The 26,573-nt window shown below is 43.7% G+C and overlaps 1 protein-coding gene across 2 annotated transcripts in view; it reads right to left on the minus strand.

Annotated features, from left to right (window-relative positions):
• LOC147444199 (uncharacterized) overlaps positions 1-10,922 on the minus strand; it is a 44,415-nt gene extending 33,493 nt beyond the window's left edge. The window contains exon 1 of one of the 2 annotated variants that reach the window (XM_086526903.1): positions 10,676-10,922. In XM_086526903.1, the coding sequence (XP_086383029.1) occupies positions 10,676-10,818 (143 nt within the window). In that variant the 5' untranslated portion in view covers positions 10,819-10,922. The remainder of the gene's footprint in view (positions 1-10,675) is intronic. The other variant, XM_086526904.1, reaches the window with a different exon arrangement.
• Positions 10,923-26,573: the final 15,651 nt, after the last annotated feature.

The following is a 26,573-nucleotide window of genomic DNA, read 5'->3' on the forward strand; positions in this document are numbered from 1 at the left end:
ACTTTGAAAAGGAGGGGATGTCACGTGACACATCCAACCCTATGTGTCCGTGGACAAGCTACAGCATGACCAGGGTTCCGTCAGTCAAGTCAGTCTAGAATAGGACGTGATCTGGCACTTTTCTGAGTCTATTCCCAGACCGTGCATGTCCAGACACTTAGATTAGATGCATATCCTCTGGTTGCACACAGCATGACTATCAGATTCCAGTCAGATCCCATCAGTAGCATTTTTACAGTGCATAGACCTATTTTCCCTATTTTTGACATTTTTCACTTATTATTTTTAAGTGACTTTTGTTGGAAAGTAGGTAGGGTAATTTTGCTAAGTTTGTATATAAGCAAACCAGAGCTAGCACTTTCTGGCAGAAGAGGCAACAGAAGCACCTTGCTCAACAGGCAACTTCTCAGCAAGACCAACCCCCGTGACAACTCTGGCGTTTTCTCTCGACAGAAGGCCTAGCGTTTTTGCACCAGATCAGCCAGTGTTTTTGCACTTGCAGATTCCTGACGGTAGTAGACAGCAAATCAGCCCTAGCTTAGCAGATTTCCCCGCAAGGTCAGTTTTCAGCCCTAGCGTTTTTGGTTTGCAGAACAACCCTAGCGTTTTTGCAGATCATCGCGACAGAATCAGCCATAGCACCAGCGTTTTCAGTTTTCAGCCTTTAGCACTCGCAAATCAAGTCCCAAACCTCGCAGATCTCACCTTCCCGCAGCAATTCCTCGCCGCACGGTCAGATCCCGTGAAGTTTGCAGTTTCAGCCCGGAAAACGGAGATTTCAGCATCTGCGTTTTCAGCGCGTCGTCGTCGTATCATCGTCATCACCGTCGTCACCGACATAGAGTCAGAATTCAGCAGATAAATATTTGCAAATTTCAGCCATTAGCATTTGAAGATTTCAGCCCGTCTCGTCGTCGCCCTCTCGTCGTCGACATCGTTGGCAAGTCCAAGCATTGTAGAGATTTGTGCAATCATAAGTAGACCGCTCTCGCCATAGAGAGTGGGGCCTTCGGAGGAGGGTTTGACAACATTTCTGGTGTCGTATTCTTCTCTCTCTATCTCTCAGTCTCATACACCTTCATTCACAGTGTTCATCCACTTTGTTTGTGTCCATTGCACTCTCTCACTAAAGGAACGGAAGGCTCTCCCTTCTGTAAGTAAAAGGAACCCTTGAGCACAGTTCGGAGCACTCATCTTGAGCAAAGTTCAACATTCATTCCGCTGCGTTTATTGCACATTGCGCAACCGGGTCCATGAGTTCCTTTACAGAAATACGGACTTCGAGAAGAGGAGGTAGAGCATTCCAGGCTTTCCGAGCCTCCTCAAAGTCCTCATACAAACAAGCTTTGATCTCCGATGAGGCCTTCGAGAAACTGCCCATGGATTTCCGACGCTTAAACACACACAACGAGTCGAACATAAAGCAGAAACACCTTACTTAAGGAGCAAGTACCTGAAAAACCAGCACGGAAAGAAGACTCAGATTCCAGAAACCTGCAGCGCTGTAGCTCTGAACTGAGACCGTACACAACTTATATACATCAAGTTGGACTTAGCTTTACTCTGTACAAAATCTCTGCACTATACGCAAAACACTTGCAGGTCTACAACCACGCAGGGCTACCCAACTGTTTGCTACAGCAGGAGGTGCCAAGTCGGAACAGTAGGGTGCAGACGCTACCACGCAGGCTAGCACTTGCAGGCCAACCTGCCACAGGACTTCTGAAGAGAGCAAGAGCAAGGACAAACACACCACGTCAGGCAGGGAGGTCGCGCAACAGCAAGATCGTGCTGGTAGATACACGCAGGCCTGCAGAAGGCTCACACCACACATGCTCGCGTCTCAGAGATTCGCGCAACAAAGGGCTCGTTACACACAGTTTTGCGCGCGCCAAACTCTCAGAAGTACACACCTCACGCTCTGCACACAGTGCACACACACATTGATCATAGTACATACACAATGCCCATACACAATAACACATGCAATCACATATTAAAGCTCTCAAATAATTGCAAGAGTAGAAATTAAGAGATAAGACTTGAAAGTTGAGCCATAAGTTATAACATTGAGCAAAATTTAGTTTTCGCTTGATTTTGGCTAACAAGACCCGCCAAGGCACTACAAAAAAACCGAAGGTGACATATACCATAAAGAGACTACAAAGGGGACAAGCCGCAATACCAAAATACCAAAGGTGACATATACCATAAAGGGATTACAAAGGGGACAAGCTGCGATACAAAAAGGTATGGATAATGGAAGGCCTAAAGTCTCAAGAGTCAAGACTCAAGAGCCACTAGGCTACGAAGCCTCCCAATTAGTAGTACTCGGCTGTATGTCATGCATATCCTTCCATGCCTCATCATCGAGCTCTACGTCCAGCTCATCCTCGACCATGGAGGAAGTACCTGGTGTCGGTGCCTATGTATCTCCACCTGCCTGAGGAGCCTCTTGCTCCAACTCCGACTATGTAAAAGGATTTGTCTGTTTAGTCGTACTTTTGCAAAGCATTTTCAAATTTGCGCTACCATCGACAAGATCATTTGCCTTCTCTATCCAAGCCAATTCCTCTTCTTGGAAGCAATGTGGCTAAAGATACTCCACAATTACTCCAAGCTGGACTGCCAAATGACCCCCACATCTCTCTATACTGTCTCAACTGATCCCTGACAATGCATCGCCCATCTCTGTCTAGAACCATCTTGTTTAATAACTCTGTAAATTGATTCATGACTTCTTTATTTGTCTCTTCCCCTGCACCTTGAAACTCTGGATCCACCATGTATGCTACCTCGTGTAAAGGAGAGGCATATGAATTCCACCTCGAGCTACAAAGCGCATGGATCTCTGTGTATCACTTTGCATCCGGCTCAAGTTGTGCAAGCTGCTCAATCATGCGGTCCATTGCCTTGCCAATGCAAGGGTCCATGCCATTCACAACCCACAAATGAATGACCAGTTTGACCTGTGCGTCTAGACTCTTGAACTCCCTCCAAAACTCAAGATCCTCTCTCTTCTCCATACACACAATCTCTGCAAGAGTCTTTGCGTAGGGGGAGGCAGTGAACTCATCACTGATGAAGACCCGTCGGACTGCATTTTGATTTTCATACAACCTACGCACAAGGAGAAAGTTGAATGCGAAGGGGATGTCTAAATACTTAAGGAGCACTTTGCCGCCCAACCTCTTCAGGTACTCACATCAAATGAAATTGTGATTGTTGATGAAATTCACAATCTTCACTGCATTTGCAATGACTGGTGCAATATTCTAGCTTGCTGATGTCTTTTAAAAGATTATTCAAGCAGTGTGCCATGCAAAAGCACATTGTGACATGCGGATAGTGGCCCTCTACAATAGTTGTTGCTGCCCTGTTTGATGACTCCCATCTGTGACAAAAGCCATTACATGTTTCTCCCCGATCCTCTCTATGGTTGTTGTCCACTCTGCGGCTAGGACGTCGGCGGACTTGCCACTCTCGGTGGTATCATGAGAATGCACAAAGTACATCTCTCCACTTGAGTATACAACGAGGCCATGGATGGATCTCTTCCTCGTATCGCTCCACCCGTCAGCAATGAGGGAAACGCTATGCTTTGTCCAATGCCGTTAAGTATTGAGCGTTGCTTACTCCATGATCGCCTTCTCTCGATCGAGCAAAGTGGTTCGGAGAGCCGAAGATGGTGGCACATAGCATGTGCCATACTCTCCTATCCATTGCACCATAGCTTTCCAATACTCTGACCTATTTCGATCACACGTGGAAGAGGTTAGTATCATAATTCATAGTTTAGAGATCATAATGGCAGAAAGGAAGAGAACGAAAGAAATGAGAGAGAAGATCGATAAAGTTTACCGAGCCGCGACAAATGGAATATGGTCCTGATAAAAGAATCCGGTAACGGCGAAATCCACCTCTTCCTTTCTTCTTTGCGTTCTAGGAGATGGCAAGGGTCCTTTGGCAACGAATCGAACCGGATGAAGACCCACCGGGTAGAGTGGAAGAAAAGAAAGTGAGGATCTTTGGGTCGATAGCTTTGCATGCGGACTTGGATTTATGGTTGAATTACCAATCCTTTTCCTCGAGCTCCTTCCTCTTCTTGGTGCTTACTTTGGTGCAAAATCTCACCTTATGTCTCCGCACTTGAAGAAAGTGTGCCCTCACTTTGTCATGGCCCCCTTTCCAATGGTAAGAGCATAGCTTGCATGCCAATGCGGGAGCAACTCTCGCCGCCGACAAGGTGCTCTCCAAAGTCACTTCATCCCACCGTGACCATTCCTTTGGCTTTTGAGTGTTGCCCGCATGAACGGAAGGGGTTGTACGAGAAGAAGAGGCCATGGATGATGCGAGAGAGAGAGAGAGAGAGAGAGAGAGAGAGAGAGAGAGAGAGAGACTTGTAGACTTGAGATTCAAGAGCTTCTTCAATGATTGAATCTTCAATGGAGAATGTGCGTCACGGAGAGAGAGAGAGAGAGAGAGAGAGAGAGAGAGAGAGAGAGAGAGAGAGAGGCTAGAGCTTGATAGGGCTAGGGGATAAGGCTAGAGCTTGTGGCATGTGCACAATGCATTATCACTTGTGAAGGTAAGGCGTGAGAGGGGTTGCATTTGATAGGGAAGAGCTAACTTTTTAAAAAAACTAACCTTCCAAAAATTTGCCCATTTATGACTGTTGGCTGAAAAATCATCCGTTGACCGGAATCTGCCAGTCCGGCAAACCGACCCGTCCCGTTCCAGTTTGGCATCTCTGTTTGGAACAGCCAAACGTTAGGAGGCGTTCTGGATAATCCCCCAACCCCCAGAACGCCGTTCCGACATTCTAGCCCCCTTGATAGGCATTCCTTAGTAACTCTGTCACCGGGACTTTTGATTTTTTTGGCACAGCCCAACGGCCCTGACATTCCTCCAAAGAAGCGCGACATTTGGAGGGCCTATATAAACAAAGTCACATCCTCCCAAACACCCATTTTGGCACTCTGTCTAGAGTCCTCACTAGAGCTAGAACTTGAGGTTTATCCTTGAGCTTTATTAGGTAATTTTTTTGTGTCCTTAAGAACATCTGTCATCCACGAATAGTTACCTCCTATAGGTGTCTATCTGCCAGGAAACAGATTGGGGTAGGGAGCATTCTCGTGGAGGGTTTAGGTGGTGCAAGTGCTTGGGGCTCATTTCGATTGTCTGAATGGAGCGCTCCTCATCACTACAACGGCATACTTGTATTTTACAATTAGTTACCTCCCCTGGTGTCTATCCGCCTAGAAACAGATTTGGGTAGCGAGCATCCTCATGGAGGGATTAGGTGGTGCAAGTGCTTGGGCTTGTTTCTATTATTAGAATGAAGCGGCTCATCACTACACCAGGGTACTTATATTTTACAATTAATTGCCTCCCCTTCGTGTCTCTCCGCCTTGAAACAAGTTTGGGCAGGGGGCATCCTAATGGAGGGATTGTATGGTGTAAGTGCTTGGGGCTCATTTCTATTGTCGGAATGGAGCGCTTATCATCACTATACCAACGTACTTGTATTTTAGGCCTAATTACCTTCCCTGGGTGTCTATCCACCTGGAAACAGATTTGGGTAGGAAGCATCTCCGTGGAGGGTTCGGGTGGTGCAAGTGCTTGAGGCTCTTTTCTATTGTTGGAATGGAGCGCTCCTCATCACTACACCGATTTCACGCTCTTTTTTGTTTTATTTTTTGCATATATATCACTTCCGCATCTTATTAATTGATTTTATATTGTATGTATGCGTAGGCGACTTGTGAAGTTATCATGGACGCTAATGCTTGCTCCCAAAACATCAATGAAGCTAGTCCTAGTCGCCCATCCACATGTGGTGAAAAATCAAACACAAAAGTTTCCACTGAAGGTAAGCGCAAGACCGCTGGTAAGGTGCAAGGGTCTGAGTGGCAATTTGTAGAGAATGTTAGATCATTTGTAGATTGGCGTTGCAAATTATATGACAAAGAAAAATAAGAGATACACCTACACTTTCTTGGGTTAGAGAACCAGGGATTTTATATTCATGTAATCACATGTTTTTTCTCATGATGACATTGTTAATTAACAAAATTCTCAATTCACAACCCTTCACATTCACAAAAAATGACCATGTGACCTGAAGGCTACCAAAGGGAGCAATCACTTTTGCCTATCGGTAGAGAGCCCTAGCCCGTCGTGTCCCTCCATGCAGCATCAACGACAGGACGAGTACCGCGCCCAACGGCCCAACGTGCAGCCTGGCGGGCCCTTTGGTTACTATAAGAAGGGGAGGGCCCCTCATTTTCACAACTCTCAAGCCCCCAAGCCCTCCAAAGCTCTCCTAGTGCTTGCCTACCTACTGCCTCTTGTCTTTTTCACAAGTAACAAAAAAAATCCACGGTATAATTCTTACAACTCTCAAGCCCCCAAGCCCTCCAAAGCTCTCCTAGTGCTTGCCTACCTACTGCCTCTTGTCTTTTTCACAAGTGAAAAAAAAAATCCACGGTATAATTCTTACCCTAGTCTTAGGTGCAATTTGTTTGATATGAATTTAACTTTAAATTTTTTTTAAATGTTTGCCTTTGAAGTGTGCCGATCTTGCGTTTCACGTTGGCATCGATCCTATTGCTAGCCGGAAGTATTTATATTGGGTTGGAGTAGTCATTAGTTTCATTGAATGATGCCCTACTTTTATAGGCTAGTTCAATGTTTGCTCTTGGCATCAGTCCTATTGCTGGGCTAGGAGTGTCGGTAGCTTCATTGAGTGATGCCTTGATTTTTAGGCTAGTTCAATGTTTGCTCTCGACATCATTCCTATTGTTGGGCTGAAAGAATCGTTAGCTTCATTGAGTGATGCACTAATTTTTATGCTAGTTCAATGTTTGCTTTCGACATTAGTCCTATTGTTTGCCATTAAAGTGTCGTTGACTCCATTGAGTGATACATTGCTGGTTAGCCTTTAAGTCCAAGTTAGAATTTATAAACATTAAAGACAGTTGTTTTAAAATTTTGAGCTATGTTGTCCTTGAAAACCATGAAACGTGTTCTCATTTTAGCCTCCTAGATGGATCCAGTGCAAACGAAGGAAATCAAAACAAAGATCGAGACTCTCATGGTCACGCATGTTTGTGCCCTCGCCATGCATGAGATTGCCATCGCTTTTTTGCCGACATAATTGTAGCAATTCGGTCACACTTCACAGCTTATGATGCAAAGACTATTCATAGGATTGTTGTGGGCAATATGACACAATGTCTAAAAGACTTGGGCATCGGTGCACCAGCAGCGGATCTAGCAAAGCTACAACATTAAACTAATATATGGCGTGAAGAGAGATCAAGATCTAAGAGAGCACACAATATTGATGTGCAAGATGTCCACAGCCACAAGGCTAGGACCATCTTTTATTCCGCAGTCACCTCTCAATATGCGGCAGTGTCAAGGTCTGATGAACAAGTAGGGACAGACCACGAGCATTTATTGCACACCCACTTCATGTCACAATGCGCCATCGGTGTTTACCTCATACCCGAGGCCATCAAGTAAGTTAGAAGGCTTAGCAAAGGTAGCTATAGAGTTGTATTAGAGTGCCATATTGAAGACGTCACTCGGTTGCCACCTTAAGTGCAGTATCTAGTGAAGGACTTCCTAGGAGATGAAGCGGAGAGGCACCACTTTTCTGCTCTATAGGCGAGTATGCAATTGTTTCACATAGGCATCGTAAGATGCATACCACAAACACACCAAAAGCCATGGTCCCTCACTCTTCTCTCACTTCAATGGAATGGATTTGGGCGACGTGTTGGAATTCATCCACCACCAAAGGGCAGATTTGCCAACATATTGGTGTCGCAAAAGGAAGCTCCTAGACACTCTCCCACAGAGGAAGAGATGGAAATGTCAAGCATATGCTTGAGTGGGCACCTTATTTAATGAATGCCTTTGGTGAAGACCATGGCGTATATGCACAACAAGGGAATCATACACTATGATTTGCACCAGTGGAACATCATGACAGATTTCACGAAGGAGGGTGCCTCGAATCAGCGTCATTGATTGGAGCTTGGCACTGCGAGTTGGCATTGAGCAGAAAGCAACCAACATTACAAACCTAGCTGATCACAAGATAGGCCTATGGAGGGCTCCTAAGCTTTTCAATCCAAAATCTACTTGTCCGAACACTAAAGCCAGTGATACATATGCGGTGGCTTTCTGCATCGAGCAATTATGTGATTTGTGCAAAGATTTTTCAAAGCATTACAATGTTCCTTGGTAAAAGCGGAGGCAAGTAGGGATAGGCATGATCGCCAATCTAGCGCGCAAAAACTATTTGAAGCCACCACCCACGCAAAGGAAGACTATGCAAAATATGAGTGAGCATTTTAATATGCTAAAGCTTAACCCAGATGTGTGTCTGCGGCCGCTAAGTGAGATGATGCCTAGATTCTAGAACGGATATGTTTTAGAATGATCCCAATTTATGACACCAATTTATATCTTATCCGATTTGTAGGCGTTGACGGATATGTTTTAGAATGATCCCATTTATTGTAAATAATTTTTTTTTAATAGTGATGGATTCTATTTCTATCTCTCTCATTCCCTCACTCTCTCAATACTTATGGTGCGAAGTGATTCAATACCGAAAGTGGTGTGGTGCGTATATGATTTAAAGTGGTGTGGTGTAATCATAAATTGGTTCAATTGATGTTTTTAAAGTTGACGACGGTCATGAGCTATCAATAGTGTGAGGTGAATAGTTTAGTGAATAATGTAAACCCAACATGGTGGTTGTGCTCTTGGTGTCAATTTATTCTATTGTACTTAATTACCAAGCAGTGGTATCACCTGTGGTCCGCATAATTAAGTGTGATGAATGTCGTTCAATTAAGACATTGTAAATTGTATTTTTATAAGGCATGGACGAACGCAAAAAAGCCAGAAAGGTTATATTGCTTGAGCACGTTACAACACTCGTGGCCCTGCTCTGCACCTGCTCCCGCAAGAATGCCAGAGAGAGCCCACGCTTCATATCTAAAGGCCCATGGCAATTCCAAAAGCAGTACATAAAAGGCTACAAGTCTAAAAGCATCTGATCTCCAAAAGCCAGCAGTGAAAGTAGCCAGCACATAATTCGGAAATCCGTACACCTGGCACGTCAGCAGCTGGTCAGTGCGATTTGCAGGCGTCCATACACTATGCCACGTCATCAACCAGTGGAATTTACGGACCCTCTGTACAACACCCATGTCACTAGTTTTTTTATGCAAGAGATTGCGTATGTGTGTGGGTGCTTTTATTTTTAGGTCCCGTTGGATGGGTACCATAAGTTGGTAAAACTTCTAATATTTAGCCCACTTGGCGAGGATCTTTAAGTTGTTAAGAACTTCGTCTTTTTCTGCTTCTTCTAGGGTTTAGGCCCCTAGGCCGAACTCTGCAGGTTGGCTAGGGTTAGGCTTGGGGAGCCCTGACCCCGTCGGATCTTCAATGGCTTGACACGTTGATAGCTTGTGACAACACACATGATGCACACCATGATGCTTTTGTAAGAGAGTTCACTCAAACATGTACAGAAGGAGCATTGGCCCAATCCTTAGGTGGCAGAAACAGGGCACGTATTGATGTTGATAAGATTGAGAGGAGCTCTCCCACATGCACGGCAAATCACATTGCCTTCTCATGTATCCACACACTCTTGGGTGAAAGTGCAGCAAAGGATTGCCGAGATAGAAAATACCCGCACTCTTATAGAGTGTTACATCTCCTTCAATGTGCTCTGGACTCACTAGTGGAAGAGAATGGTATAGGCGGTTGCGCAAGTTGGCCAAGTCTCTACTAAACAAAGATGCGCACCATAATGTTAGATGAGCATAGTGGGTTGATTGATAAAGCTTTGACACCTTTCAAGGCTGGATGGCAAAATTTTGAGTGCATAATTAATTTTGAAGGGTGGAGTGACATAAGGAAGCAACACATCATCAACATCCCTGTGTCGTCGTGTTTGGGCACCTACTTCTTGTGTGCAATGGATGCACAAGTGATAGGTGAGAGGATTGCAGGTGAGTTCATCGATGGCCATATATGATAGGCAATCATTAAAGTGGGGGCGGAAAATGTCGTGCAAGTAATCACGGACGCCTATAGGCTTCCTTTGACATGGTGATGAGTTCAATGCAACATAAAACGTATGGCACCTTGCAATCAAGCCACGCAACTCCACTTTCTTGTTATAAATTCAAGTCTCCCATAGTGAGACCCAAACAATGCAACTGAAGATAGAGGAAAATGCAGAAGGAAACAAAGCAAAAATCCCTTCATTAATATGACAGCACATCTCTTGCCACTTTTAATTAGTCAAAACCAAATCTTCTGGACCACCAATAGAGCTCCATATTACAGACAACACACCGCCACATGTGCTGGAGCACAGGGCAAGAAAAAATCAATGTTTGTAGTTCTTCTTCTTCTCCTCTCCTCTCCTCTCCTCTCTCTCTCTCTCTCTCTCTCTCTCTAAACTTAAGCAGCAGTATCCGTAGTCGAAGCCCAGCACAATGAGAGACCAAGACAACTCACAGAAAATTACTTGCTCACTACAAGTCGAACAAGAAGAAGAGAGACAAGAAGGGAAAAGGAAGCGGGGGTGGGGTAGTGTTTGTTGTTGTTGTTGTTGTTTTGGAGCGCAGCAACTTACTTAGAGGAGCTGGAATGGATGTTGAGCTGAAGGGACGTGCTGCTACGACGTTGGCATGACGAGAGCCAATGCGACTCTGCTGTTCTCATTTCTGCGGGATGAGGCGCTTGAAGCTTTACGAAGTCCAATTCCTGCCCGGGCATGGCCTGTCACACTGGGCCGCATGTGCCCTTCGTGCGTGAGAGCCTGCTGAATTACAACGGCTCTTGGAAATGGAAATGGTCACCCTCTGGACTAAGTGGCACGGGTCTTGAATGAAGACACGCCTGGCCGTCGGATGTTTAAAAAGTAAAACTCGCACATCCCAAGTGTAAACTCAGGCAAGCATAAGTATAAGTGAACAAGCATTCATTTCAGTGAAATAAACACGCACGATTAGCTCACTAGCGTACCACAACGCTCGTTTGAATTCGAATCCCTCGGGGTGACCCACCGCCATTTTTTTCGCCATCCGATCGCATCGAGATCTCCCCCGTTTGCCTTTCGTTGTTGATTCCATGGTGGGGTCTTCATTCAAGACTCCATGCCATTTAGTCACGAGTCACACTAGAGCATGCGAGAGAAAGTAGAAAAGATGTTGCACGTCCAATCAAATTGCAGGTTTAGCGAGGTTGGGTGGGCAATCTTCCTCACTATCTAACACGGGCATGGGCAGGAGGGGATCAATGGCCCACGCCCATCGGGTGCGATCTGAACCGTCCGATGTGGTTTGTGTAAATTCGGGAAAATAGGCAAATTCGGGTGCAGCAAAACTTGTAAATTCGGGCTGAGGGGATTCGGATTGTCCAATGCACATTTCTAAATTCCGGACATTTAGTAAAGTCGGGGCAAAAAGTAAATTCACACCCCAACGTCTTGAACCCTCGACCTCTCCACTTCAAGCCATGTGCCCTAACCACCACATTCTCATGCGTTTGTTGAAATATGGGGAATTTGAGTATGTGATATTGTAAAAGCGAACACATGTGTAAATTCAGAGCAATTTTGTTAATTTGGGATGTCTCAGTGCCACCAGATCTGACGGCCCACTATTGGTGCATCCCTGTTTTTCCCCTCCACCATTGATCCTGTTTGAAGCTGCTCGTGTGATATAGTGATGAGGGTGGGCAATTACTCGACAAATGAGGCCGGCATGCTTTTAGGAAAAGCGAACCGCTGAGGTGGACAACCAGGGCAGCGACCCATTGTGACAGGGAGATTTGTGGATGCAACGCCCGATCGGAGGACGAGAGGAAAAAGGACGTGCATGGTGCAACGCTAAACAAGCAAATAACATGCTACCAAGTTGTGCAGCTCTCTTTGCAGCATTCACTAGATTAGTAGATCATGAGCGGCTATTGAGCTTTCGAGCTGGTCACATGCAAATAAATGAGTCACTCTTGCTGCCACTTGGAGTTAGAGCATGCGACACCAATTGATCTCCTGAGAGAGAGAGAGAGAGAGAGAGAGAGAGAGAGAGAGAGAGAGAGAGAGAGAGAGTATCAATAGCGGCCACAAGATTTGCGCTTCCGTGCTCGGCAGACTGTAGGACTGTCAGCGATATTCCTTCAGCCTTCAAGGCCCTCGTGAGCTGTATTGACTACTGTGGCAAGTGGGCTTTAAGGCACGTATGGTAGCCTTTTGCACGTATGCCAAAATCTATGTTGATTTTGGCATAGTTACAAAAGGGTAGGCTTAGTAGAACTGACGAGGCTCAGTTATGCACGTGCGATTGCAATACAGGCTCAGTTATTTGGCTAGATAACTGATAATTGAGCCCCACGTGACCATTTTCTAAAGGGTTGCTTGGTTGCCTAACCTAGGCTATTCAAAGGACGCCTCAATACACCCACATGCATCCTCTCACTTCTATATCAATCTCTCTCACAAGTTCGCCCCTTCAAACTATTAAAAAGAAAAGGGTTATCCTCAGAGGCCATCATGTTGAGCTTGGGACTGCGTGAGCCTCGAGATGGAGTTCCATCATGCCTAACATTCTCTATTACCCTCTGTCATAAAATCTAATATCTAACCAACCCAAATGATTTTCTCATATTAAATTGATCACTTAATGTGGGAGAATAAACGGGAACAAGTGTTAAGATATAGATATGTGCTTATAGATCTATCTCAACACAGGGCCAATGGTAAAGGGGCCCAAATGAGAGATGGTCTATCAAAGAGCAAGGCTAACCAATGGAGCATAAGACCTTAGGATTAGCTTCATTGAAGACCTCCAATAATGTGTGTAAAAGTCCTTTGACCTTAGGTAAGCTAGGGCTGAGCTTGAGGCGGGAACTCGGCCCAAGCTCGAGGTGCTTGTCGTGCTTGAGGTGCTTGTCATGCTTGAGGTGCTTGTCATGCCTGAGGTGCTTGATTAAGGTGCTTGAGGTGCTTGACCTGCTACATGCTTGAGGTGCTTGACTTGCTACTTGATTAAGGTGCTCGAGGTGCTTTGACATGCTTGCCTGAGATGCTTGTGGGAACACCCCTAGTTCAAGTGCATTGTCATGCTTGATGACTAAGGTGCTTGAGCACCAAAAGTCAAAAGTATCCCTACAAGAGGGGGGGCGAACCCTTTTCCTAGGGGATAGAGAGAGAACACACACTCACACACACAAGGAAGGCCCAAGCTTGAAGAGGCAGCAGGGACACATGTCACGCCCCTACCTATGTTACCTTCATGAGATGCTTGAAGCCTATTGGTTGGCCACCCAAGGGGTCCAATAGTAATTTAGGATATTTAATTAATTGATTTAGCATATATCTAGCCCTCTCTCTCAAAGGGGAAAGGGGGACACTTGTCTCAAGGCTACCCCTACTGCTTGTAATGCCTCCTGCTTATGATTGGCTAGGCCTGGAGGGGTCCAATGAGCTTCAAGCATGAGCTACAAGGGGGGGTCGACCCAAGAAAGCTAGGGGGTTGCTTAGGGGGTATACTCACCCACACACACTCACAAACACTCTCATTGTGTGCTATGCAAAGTGCAAGAGCTCCCTCTCCAAGCAAGTAGAGGTTGAGAGCCTACACCAACACTCTTGGCTATGGAGTGCAAATCCAACCAAGAGCCATGCTTCAATGCTTAAGCTTGCCATCTCCTTCTTCTTCATTACTATGCTATTATGTATGCTAGCAACAAGAGTTATGATAAGTGAGGAACTAATTCTTTCTCCTACGAAATGTTTCATCTTCCTCTTCCCTACCCTCATTCCCTGCTAGCTCTCTCCACCTTCGAAGGTGTTTGAGGTCTTGGGATTGAGGCTTGGGATAGCTAAAGCTTTCTTCAAGTTTATGTTATGTTTGTGATGCATGAAGCTTTCCATCTTCATTGCATCACCTAGGTCACAAGGAACACAAAGACTATATTGTAACAAGTCTCTCTTAATGGGAGAAATCATAATACAAATGCCTATTGGAGGGGGCACCAGCTCCACATAAATCCGGTCCTCAACTGTTGTCATGTTCTCTAAATTCTCTCTCTTGCAAAAGTATTGTTCATGCCAAGTTAACTAATTGCTATGATTATGTTGCTATCTTCAATTATGTTCACCCGTTATGCTCACAAAGTTATTTCTCAAAAGTACTCTCATTAATTTCCGCTACTCTCAAGTTAAATAGGCCAATTACATTACATTGGTATCAGAGCATTTGGTTTCTCTTTTCTTGCTTAAGAAGAGAGGTCCTTAAGTAGCCTATAAATGGTTGATGTTGTTAATTATAATATGGTAAGTGGAACTGGGATCTATTATCGGTTTTGTTGAGCCCACTATGTGGGGGATGGTGCACACCTCAGGAGCTTTGGACTTAATAATGGAGTCTTTTTAGACTTGCCTACGGATTTACCATTATTGAGCCATAAGAAGTCCGAAAGGAGCTAGCCCTTGGCAACTCTGCTATGTTAGACCTACTCCTCTACTCTCTATAATTAACCACTTCGAGCCGTGGGTGTAGATAATTAAGAGCCGATTTTCAAAGGCTAAGAGGAGTGGCAACTAAGGTTTTGAATTGCCAAAGCATATACTAAGTACATACATAAATTTTGTTAACATGGCTAACAATAATCAAGAGAGTAGAATGAACATTAATAGATTTGATTTTGCACATGAAGGTGCTAATGATGATGCTCCCATGTTTGTGAATTATCTCGTCACTAGGTTGCAGCAAGCTATGGGCAACCCTGCTTTGCAAGCCGAAGTTACTCAACAACTTCGTGCTTATGGAATTTCCCTTCCTCTCCAAGAGGAGAGAGAGCTTAGGAGGCCTCTTGAAGAGACCCCCAAAAGAAGACTCTCTCCCATTCGAGAGGAGGAATCCAAAGAGCAAGAAAGCAAGGAAAGTTTAAGTTCCTCTGGAGATGTGGCTCCACGAAGATGGCGGTCTAGACAATCGCCTACTCCTCCCAAGAGGAAAAGATCAACACATAGTCCTTCTCCTCATCACTCTGAAAGGCAAGAGAGGAAACAAAGGAAGAAAAGGGCTAGGAAGAGGTCACCCTCTTCTCCTTCTTCTTCACCTTCCTCCTCTTCCGATGAAAGTTATGGCTATTCTCCTAGAAAATACAAGAGGGGAGGACATCGCAAATCATTTCCTGCATGGCGAAGGTCACAAAAGCTAAAGAAGTTCAAGGAGGGAGGAAAGAGTATCTCTTTTCTCACCTATGATGGCACCTTCGGTGCTACCGACAAAGTGTTGGCCTTCATCCAGCAATTTGATGCGGCCTTTGGAGATGAGGGCTTCACAGAGTCCTCCAAGCTACGCCATGTAGCTATGCACTTCCAAAAATCAGCTCGTCAATGGTGGGCTAGCCTTTGTGGAAATGGTGAAGCCCCAAAGACATGGAAAACTCTACGAGTTTCCATCATGAAGCAATTCCTTGCAAGCGATGCAAAGGACAAAGTGCTTACCAAATGGCCCACCTTGAAGCTCCTCTCCCATGAGTCTATCCACAAATATGTAGACAAGTTTTGGGATTTACATCTCAAGGCTATTGTCTTTCAAAAGATAGACTTTGCCGAGCAAAGGCAGCAATTCTGTGCGGGATTACCTGAAGAGATGGCCGAATACATCAACTCTCAACGGCCTGGTACTATTAGCGAAGTAATCCATCACACCATGGTTGCTTCACGCATCAATTTCCATGAAGGGGCTAGACATAATGTCAAGCCCATGGAAAACAAAGATAAAAATGATGCAAAGGGAAAAACCAATGTTCAAAATACTTCCCAAGCCAATTCCAACAACAACAACAATCGGTCCAAGGAGAAGGGAGTTTACAAAGGTAAAAACAAACTCTCTCCTGAAGAGCTTGAAGCTTTTCGCAAGGACCATAAGTGTTTCAAGTGTGGGGAGCAAGGACATGGCTATCGTTCTTGCCCCAAGAAGAATGCTCGCAATGAGACTCCTAGGACTTCTACCGTCGAAGCTCCAAAAGAAGATGCTCATTGCAAAGGATCATCACTTTCCTATGCTTGGGGAAAGGTAAGAGAGCATGATGCCTTTATCTTGTTTGACCCTGGCTCTACTCTCAACTTCATATCAATAGAGTTGGCCACCAAGTTGGGCATTCAAGCTTTTGAGATGGGAGATATAGTAGTGGCTGATGCAGCTTTCAAGGGACAACAAGCCTCCGTTACTCCCTTGATTGGGAAGCTGAGGCTTCATGTCCAAAGCTATGTCGACAAAGAAGACTTCTTCATCTCTCCTCTCCAACATGAGGATGTTATCCTAGGGGCACCATGGTTTGATCGCATGGCTGCCTACATGAAGTTCCCTGAAAGGAAAATCTACTTCACCTACAGGGGAAAGAACATGTATATAGATGGTGGTCGCACTATTCCACTTGTAAATCCTCTTGCTTTTGATAAGCCAATGAAGAGCTCAGTTTCTGCGTACATGATTTTTGTCAAAGAGTCTCTAAAAGATACTAATGTTTCATCAAATGTAACTAATGGGAATCAAGAAGAGTTAGACTTGTCTAATTTTCTAAAAGGATTCCAAGATGTGTTCATCGATGATATCCCTATGGACTTACCTCCAAAACGAGGGGATGATGACCATCGCATTGAGCTCCTTCCTGGAAGCTCACCACCTAACAAGCCTCCTTATCGAGTCTCACAAGCTCAACAAGAAGAGATCATGAGGCAAGTACAAGAACTGGTAGACAAAGGGATGGTGAGGCCTAGTTCCTCTCCCTTTTGTTCTCCAGTCCTTTTAGTGCAAAAGAAAGATGGTACATACCGTATGTGTGTGGACTATCGAGCACTAAACCATATCACTATCAAAAACAGATTTCCCATACCTCGGGTAGAAGATATGTTTGATAAGCTACAAGGCTCTACCTACTTCAGTAGGATTGACCTTAAGAGTGGCTATCATCAAATAAGGATAGTGAATGAAGATATCTTAAAGACCGCGTTTCGCACAACGTTTGATCTTTATGAATATCTAGTCATGCCTTTTGGCTTGACTAATGCACCAGCTACGTTCAATCGTTTGATGGAGAAAAATTTTAGACCATATCGTAAATTCACTGGAGTGTTCTTTGATGATATCATCATATACTCCAAGTCTTTGGAGGAACATAAGCAACATCTCCAAGTGATTTTTCAAACATTGAGGGAGAACAAGCTTTATCTCAAGCAAAAGAAAAGCGAATTCTTCCTTCAAGAGATTCAATACCTAGGTCATATTATCTCTAAAGATGGTATCCAAATGGATCCATCAAAGTTAGAGGTAATAAAAGCATGGCCTAACCCAAGAAATCTACATGAGCTAAGAAGCTTTGTTGGTATGTGCGCATACTATAGACGCTTCATAGCAAAATTCTCTCAAGTAGCAGGACCACTACACGACTTAACTAAGAAGAACGTTAAGTTTGTATGGACTGCTAAGGAGCAAAATGCTTTTGAAAAGCTCAAAGAGAAACTTACTTCCCAACCAGTCCTCGTGCTTCCGGATCTCTCAAAGCCATTTGAGGTCCAATGTGATGCTTGTGGTGATTGCCTTGGAGCAGTTTTGCTTCAAGAAGGGCATGCCATAGCATATGAGAGCCGAAGGCTCAATATTGATGAACGAGTCTTGGGCATTTATGAGAAAGAGCTTTTAGTTGTTCTACATGCCCTAGACACATGGAAGCACTACCTATTGGGGACTCCATTTATCCTACGAACCGACCACCAAAGTCTCAAGTATTTCATGGCGCAAACCAAGCTTTCCGACATACAAATGAGGTGGGCAAATTTTTTTTTGCAATTTAATTTCCATATTGCTCACATAGCTGCTAAGCACAATCAAGTTTCCGATGCACTTTCACGACGACCAAAAGTTAATGCGGTGTCTATAGCTACTCACAATGATCTATCCTCTATGATAGATGAGTATGCTATTGACCCTGACTTTAGAGACATAATGTCAGCCCTTGCTTTGGGGAAGAAAGAGGAACCATTCACCTTGCAGGATGGTTATCTTCTCCACGACAATAGGCTATGTGTTACCCATTCCCTTCGTGAGAAAGTTATGTATGAATCCCATGCTCCTCCATATGCGGGGCATAGAGGTATTCAACCTACTCTCCGAGGAGTAGAGACGTACTTTTATTGTCCTACCATGAAAGTGGACATACAAGAGTATGTATCAAAATGTGTAGTATGCCAAAAGACCAAGTATGATAGAGGGAAGCCACCTGGATTACTCCAGCCATTGCCTATTCCAAATTCACCATGGGAGAGTATATCCATGGATTTCATCTTTGGATTACCCAAGTCTATCCATGGGAATACAGGAATATGGACAATAGTCGACAGGTTTAGCAAGCAAGCACATTTTATTCCTGTCAAAAAGGCTATTAAGGCACATCAAATGGCAACTCTCTTCATATCTCAGATTTTCAAGCACCATGGATTACCCACATCCATCGTGTCAGATAGAGATCCTAGAATGACCAGTAATTTCTGGAAAGGTCTCTTTGAAAATCTAGGAACAAGATTGAATTTCTCTTCAGCCTACCACCCACAAACGGATGGCCAAAGTGAGATAGCCAATCTTACGATATTCGATCTACTCAAGACTTATGTTACCGAAGTAGATTAACGCTCACAATGGGAAAAGTACTTACCTCTTGTAGAGTATGCCTACAATAATACTGTACATACTTCTACGGGAAAAGCACCTTTTGAGAGCATTGAGGGAAGACCTAAAAGTCCCTTGCTACTCAAAGTACATGGGAAAATCTTCGCCGCCGATGAGTATAGCCGTGACTTACAAGAATCTTTTCAAAAGATTAGGGAGGCTATATCCATCTCTCAACAAAGGCAAAAAGCTGCTGCTGATAAGCACAAAAGAGCCTTAATGTTCAAAGAAAATGATTGGGTCTTACTCAAGTTTCCTAAGGCTCGATTAAGGCAAATGACGGGAAAAAATCCTACGGGCCATCAAAAGTATTATGCTAAACTAGCAAAAAGATACTATGGTCCTTTCCAAATCTTGAAGCCCATCAATGAGACGGCTTATCAACTCAAGTTGCCCAACCATTGGCTCATACACAATGCCTTTCATGTAAGCCTACTTAAGCCTTACAAAGGAGAGCCACCAACTGAACCAATCATTGAAAACCCTCTCGAAGTTGAAGACCAAGAAGAGGTGCTACAACCCAAAGCTGTCCTTCGGCATGAAGACAAGGTACTATGACATGGTAAGATTATCCGACGGTATCTTATTAAGTTCAAAAATTATCCTTTTGAAGATGCTAGATGGATGCAAGGAGTACAGCTTAAGGATAGTATGAACCTTGTCAATGCTTACAATACTACATTAGAGTAAGCAAATGTACAAATTTCTTTTAAATGACTCATGTTTTTGTCTTATAAGACTAGTCCTCTTTTTAATTGTGCACAAATTTAACTAGTATGCATGCTTAGAATCATGTTTGTGATGACGACGTCTCTCAAACACCAAGTAGAATTTGTCACTCTACTTTGGGAGAATGAAATGGACTAAAGAGCAGACATGCTTGCGGCAGCTATGTCTCCCAAGCACCAAATGGATTAGTCATCCATCTTGGAAAGTTATCGTAGGGTAAAAAGGGATCCTCTACCCGCTAAGTAAGATTGACTAATGACTAAGGCTTTATCTCTTCTACCTCATAGTCGAGGACGACTATGATTTCAAGAGAGAGGTAATGTCATAAAATCTAATATCTAACCAACCCAAATGATTTTCTCATATTAAATTGATCACTTAATGTGGGAGAATAAACGGGAACAAGTGTTAAGATATAGATATGTGCTTATAGATCTATCTCAACACGGGGCCAATGGTAAAGGGGCCCAAATGAGAGATGGTCTATCAAAGAGCAAGGCTAACCAATGGAGCATAAGACCTTAGGGTTAGCTTCATTGAAGACCTCCAATAATGTGTGTAAAAGTCCTTTGACCTTAGGTAAGCTAGGGCTGAGCTTGAGGCGGGAACCCGGACCAAGCCCCGCCTAAAGCTCGAGGTGCTTGTCGTGCTTGAGGTGCTTGTCGTGCTTGAGGTGCTTGTCATGCTTGAGGTGCTTGATTAAGGTGCTTGAGGTGCTTGACCTGCTACATGCTTGAGGTGCTTGACTTGCTACTTGATTAAGGTGCTCGAGGTGCTTTGACATGCTTGCCTGAGATGCTTGTGGGAACACCCCTAGTTCAAGTGCATTGTCATGCTTGATGACTAAGGTGCTTGAGCACCAAAAGTCAAAAGTATCCCTACAAGAGGGGGGGCGAACCCTTTTCCTAGGGGATAGAGAGAGAACACACACTCACACACACAAGGAAGGCCCAAGCTTGAAGAGGCAGCAGGGACACATGTCAGGCCCCTACCTATGTTACCTTCATGAGATGCCTGAAGCCTATTGGTTGGCCACCCAAGGGGTCCAATAGTAATTTAGGATATTTAATTAATTGATTTAGCATATATCTAGACCTCTCTCTCAAAGGGGAAAGGGGGACACTTGTCTCAAGGCTACCCCTACTGCTTGTAATGCCTCCTGCTTATGATTGGCTAGGCCTGGAGGGGTCCAATGAGCTTCAAGCATGAGCTACAAGGGGGGGTCGACCCAAGCAAGTTAGGGGGTTGCTTAGGGGGTATACTCACCCACACACACTCACAAACACTCTCATTGTGTGCTATGCAAAGTGCAAGAGCTCCCTCTCCAAGCAAGTAGAGGTTGAGAGCCTACACCAACACTCTTGGCTATGGAGTGCAAATCCAACCAAGAGCCATGCTTCAATGCTTAAGCTTGCCATCTCCTTCTTCTTCATTACTATGCTATTATGTATGCTAGCAACAAGAGTTATGATAAGTGAGGAACTAATTCTTTCTCCTACGAAATGTTTCATCTTCCTCTTCCCTACCCTCATTCCCTGCTAGCTCTCTCCACCTTCGAAGGTGTTTGAGGTCTTGGGACTGAGGATTGGGATAGCTAAAGATTTCTTCAAGTTTATGTTATGTTTGTGATGCATGAAGCTTTCCATCTTCATTGCATCACCTAGGTCACAAGGAACACAAAGACTGTATTGTAACAAGTCTCTCTTAATGGGAGAAATCATAATACAAATGCCTATTGGAGGGGGGACCGGCTCCACATAAATCCGGTCCTCAACTGTTGTCATGTTCTCTAAATTCTCTCTCTTGCAAAAGTATTGTTCATGCCAAGTTAACTAATTGCTATGATTATGTTGCTATCTTCAATTATGTTCACCCGTTATGCTCACAAAGCTATTTCTCAAAAGTACTCTCATTAATTTCCGCTACTCTCAAGTTAAATAGGCCAATTACATTACACCCTCTAAACCTTAGCTTGCTCACACTCTATCGATACCCACTCCACTAACCCCCTATTCCTGTGCAACTTTCCACCACTAGCCCGTTCTAAAATGCAAGGACATATTGTGTGCATGAGGAACACCGCAAGCACTCCCCCTATCCATGTAGATTGCTATGTAGGATGCCATGTGTGTGGAATCATGTGATAACCTCATGTGTTGGCATGTGATGCCTCGCGAGTCATGTGAAGAGTTAAGTAGAAGGTCAAGGGTCAATTAGCATCTTGCCCTTTCAAAGAAGAGTCAACTCCACTTTGGAGGGGTGTAAGCATTACTTGCTATCCCTATATAATAAGCCTTGTGATCACTTTCATATGTTGAATAATCAAGTTGTGTTTCTTTGCATTTTAGTCTATTGTGCATTGAGTTAACATCTTAGTTAATATCTTGTTAACCTCTATCTCTTTAATCATTGTGATTACATAATGAATGCCACATTAATCTATATAGACCCACCATAACGTTTCATGTGGTATCAATAAGAAAGCAATAACAAACAACAAGAGCAACATGGAAACATCATCAACAACGATGACAACAAAAACAATTAGAACCCAAAATATGTGAAACACTTATCATTTGTATTTCCCTCATTTGTGTTGTAGGGGAGGCTCAGGGGAGGATTTGTCTATTCCACCTTGTGTTTGGGGGATTTTGTGTTCTTTGTTCTAGGGGAGGTTTATGTGTGCCTAATGTTATGTGACAAGGGGAGGCAAAACTGTGTACCTACAACCTAGTGTGATGTGGGGGGAGTAGTGTGTGTTATCACTTCAACAAAACCCACACGAGGAGGGTTGTTTGTTGCTCCGCAAGAACTCCTCCTATCCATGTAGACTACCACGTAGGATACCATGTATGTAGAATCATGTGGCAACCCATGTGGTGTTGGCATGTGATGCCTCAAGAGTCATGTGAAGAGCCAAGTAGAAGAGTTAGCATTGAGTTAACCCCATGTGTTGGCATGTGATACCTCACAATATACTAAAGTATGCCGACATGCATATTGTAGCTATAAATAAGTATGAACTTGAATATGAAAGACGAGCATTATTAATGTTGGTGTGTGGTGCTTCGCCTCCATTAGAAATGTTGTGTAAGTGGTTTAGGGATAAATGGTTGATGAAATACAAGTGAATGCATGGAGGTGATTTAGATGCAGCTTTTACCTTTTGAAAAACTTCATTCTTTTTAAAGATGAAAGAATGTTTGTGCAATGGATGCTTAGACATTTTCCTCTCTACCTGTTTTGATGGACTCATTATCTCTATTTAGAAGGGAATAATCCTACTATATACCCTATTTGGATGGAATTTCCACACTTACCATTTCAAGCTATAATTTCTTGAGAACCATAGCATCCTTTGTTGGGAAATTTCTGGGTACAAGATCGTCTGAAGATTAAAACCCACTATGGCATCCTCAAATATTATTGGAAACTAATGCCTGAATTTGTTAAGATTAACCTGGATAATGGGACCTTCTTCCTTCAACCCATTTTTTTAAAACATTTGCCACTCGCCTATTTTCAATGTGAGTTAAAACCTCATAAGGTAAAAGCTTGCCCAACACAAAAACCTAGAGGGGTTACTTCAATGGCTTCACACCCCAGCTTCAGTTGAGAAGAAGGATCATACTACCACTGTCACAGAGAGAAAAACCAATTTATCTCAATCTACAGGCACAGTTAAAGGTGGAACCTCAATCTCTCAAGAAACAAAGGACACACAAAAGGATAAACAGATGCATAAGCCTCAAATACAAAGGAAACCATTATCTATAGATATGCATTACTAGCTCAACTTAATGATGAGGAGTTTGTCCTTGTGATGACCCCAAACTAATAGAAAGAAGCTACATCAACTCGTATAGAACCCACCTCTTCTCAACCAACGGTGACCCTAGCGTCAGAACTAGTTGAACAAGTCAGCCGGGTGGATCAAAAGACGGGAACATAAGTCCCTCCGCCAGCTACTCTCTTTCCATAGGTCCCTCAGGTGCCCTATCCCCTTGTGGGATATGAAATTTTTTAATTGTAGAGTGACCCCCCCAAGTCTCTCTCTCTCCCTCTCTCTCTCTCTCTCTCTCTCCCTCTCTCTCTCTCTCTCTCTCTCTCTCTCTCTCTCTCTCTTCACACACACACACACACGCGCGCGCGTGCACGTGCACGCACACACACACACACACACACACAACATCAGCACTAACTTGACAAGTACAAAGAATCATTCTAATATATAGAGTTAGAACTATGAAGTAAATTTGCAAGTACAAATTTGGAGGTACACAAAGGGCTTAAATACAATTGCTACAAATATGGGATCAAAATGTCCTCTGGAGAAAAATCATGAAAAATGTCCTTCAAATGAGGGTGGGGTGAGAGTTGTGTTGCGTGGGTTAAGCAAACCCTTATGGGGTGAATCATCTATCAACCAAGTGTTGAGAGGATCAAAAGGCAATATATTTGGTAAAAAGGTTTGTAAAACGATTGTACCTTTTGGATTTTGTAGGGTGGCAATGGCCCTCAATGGCCCTTTGGATTTTGTAGGGTGGCAATGGCCCTCAATGAAAACACACTTTTTCTTGATATACACAAAGTTGAATTTTGATTTCTTAATTTTGGCCTTGGTACACACCATGGCCATCAGTGGCTCAATGTTTTTGGGTTGCATCAAAGACCAAATCATAACCCTAAGTTGAGGAAGAAGAAAATGAAATTTGTTTTGGGTGCAAGGACAAACAATAACCGTGAGATTGCACTTCCCTCCTTTGCATTCCTAGTCACTTTTTGTAATTCACTTGGCAATGGTTTCTCTATTTAAGGGAAAGATTCCATAAAATGTAATCTAGAATCATCTGTGGTATGAGCAACTAGTCGATTCTAAAGGAGAGTATGGTTTGAGTTCTATGTGATGAGATGCTTCAATAGTCTTTTCCTTAGGTGTTTGTGTTTCAACCTTTTTCCATTTTGATTGAAGTGGTGGAATGAATGGTACTAATTCAATCAAGTCTTGTGTTGTTTCAATCAATTTTTTACACATATCCAAACTTCTTCACTCTACTTTAGAATGAGGACAAGTCGACCATCTTTGGGCAAATGTCTAATTATGGCCTCGAGGCTTACAATAAGTGTTTAAAAAAGATTCCAAGACTTTGTCAATCAACAAAGATTCTCCCATATGATAGTAGAGGGTTTGTTTTGCTCCACTAATGAAGCTTATATCTCCTGGTTTGTTTTGCTCCACTAATGAAGATTATATCTCCTGGTTTTGTTTTAAATGTTCTTGAGCTTGAGGAAGCTGTTATACCATAACTGCTTGTTCATGCTCTCGCTTCACTTTCATTTTTTTCCATTTACCTTTCCAAGTTTTGTGCTGAGCTCTAATAAATTTGCCATATCTTTTAGTTGGGTTCTTTGTGATTTCTTGCCTCTTCACTCTTTTCATTCATGGCTTCTCAAGCTTGAGATCTTGTTACCATGTTTATCATAGCAATTTGCTCAACATCTAAACCACTTCAGCTAGGTAGAATCTTGATCATATTCATTGTGAAGGAATGGATCGTAGGCGTGCGTGTGTGCAGTGAAGATTGGTCATGAATGGTGAATTTACTTCCCCGCCGCCTTCATTTACATCACTAGCTTCATGTTCGAAGTGAGCGAGCGAGCGAGCGAGAGAGAGAGAGAGAGAGAGAGAGAGAGAGAGAGAGAGAGAGAGAGAGAGAGAGAGAGAGAGAGAGAGAGAGAGAGAGCACGACACAGGGATGTGGGGTGGAGCTCCCAAATCTCACTGTATGAGAATAATGTGAGAATAAGTGAGAGCTCCTTATTCTTTGTATGTATAAAGAATAAGGAGATAAATGTGGACACTGAGCAACGGACACGGGCAAAGCAGGGTGAGGCACACCGCCTTTACCTAACATTTTCCTACTAAAGGATGTGTGCCAATAAGTGGCAAGAAGACTAGCCTACAACTAGTATATGCAAGAGGTGAGAGAAGACGGCTCTCAACCTATGCCCACTAACGCACTCCAAACACGTGAGTGCATCTGTAACCGCTCTAGTGGAAATGCAACATGCATACCACTAGGGCTAGAGGCACGATGACACTCCTTATGCAGGTATCGAATGATGACCTACATGGCTCCACAATGCACAATGCCAGTGTCAGTCATCGCACGATTGACAACTCCCACTGCACATGCACCAACTGCATAAGCAAGATCAGGTCTCGAGGCCATAAGGTCAGACATGAGAGACCCAAAAGCCGACAAAAAATGCACTATGTGTGCCAACCTATCCCTGTCAGCAACCTCAGTGCCATATGCATCCTCATTAGGAACCACCTGACTATGCATCACCATGTCAACATCATCTGACAAAGGAATATCTGCTGAGAATGACTGCAAAATTATAAAATCAGCACCACTACAATCACACATAGCTGTCTGAAGACACATCATAGAACAATGCATCGGTCTCTGGCTCAACTGATGTCACCTCAACTGATAGCTGACCAAGTTGTGCATCCCCAAAGATACCATTGTCTGCGTGAACGTCACCACAAGACAAATGCACAAGCTGCTCTCCATGTAGCACATCCGCAAAAGAGACACGCCTCGTCTCTCGCTTCAAACATGGCTGCAAATACACAGAGACTACACCGCCTTGTGTGTCAGAAATATGCAAAGGGTATACCAGACCACTCCTAGCACCTCTGGCTATCACCAGTGATCCCCTATGCATCTAAAATGACCACTCTCCAAGCATTACACAATGTCCTCTACTCTGCACAACTAATGCACTGAAATGAGACTCTAGTTGAGTCCTAGTATATAACGCACATCTCGTAGTGTAAGCAATGCACTGCTAGGTAAAGACATGCATACATCTCCAACACCCTCTATGTCATATGCTGAACCATTAGCAAACTGCACACAACCAAGTCTCACGCTAGAGAAAGAGAAATACAAATCACGACGTGGCGTCAGGTGAAAAACTACATGCTTGTCTGATAGAAAACACATAGACAATGTGCTATCCCAAGACACAAAGTAGTATAAAGGCAAG

The sequence above is a fragment of the Adiantum capillus-veneris genome, chromosome 13 (assembly GCF_014529385.1).
Source record: "Adiantum capillus-veneris isolate H3 chromosome 13, ASM1452938v2, whole genome shotgun sequence".
In the NCBI taxonomy this organism is placed as follows: domain Eukaryota; kingdom Viridiplantae; phylum Streptophyta; class Polypodiopsida; order Polypodiales; family Pteridaceae; genus Adiantum; species Adiantum capillus-veneris.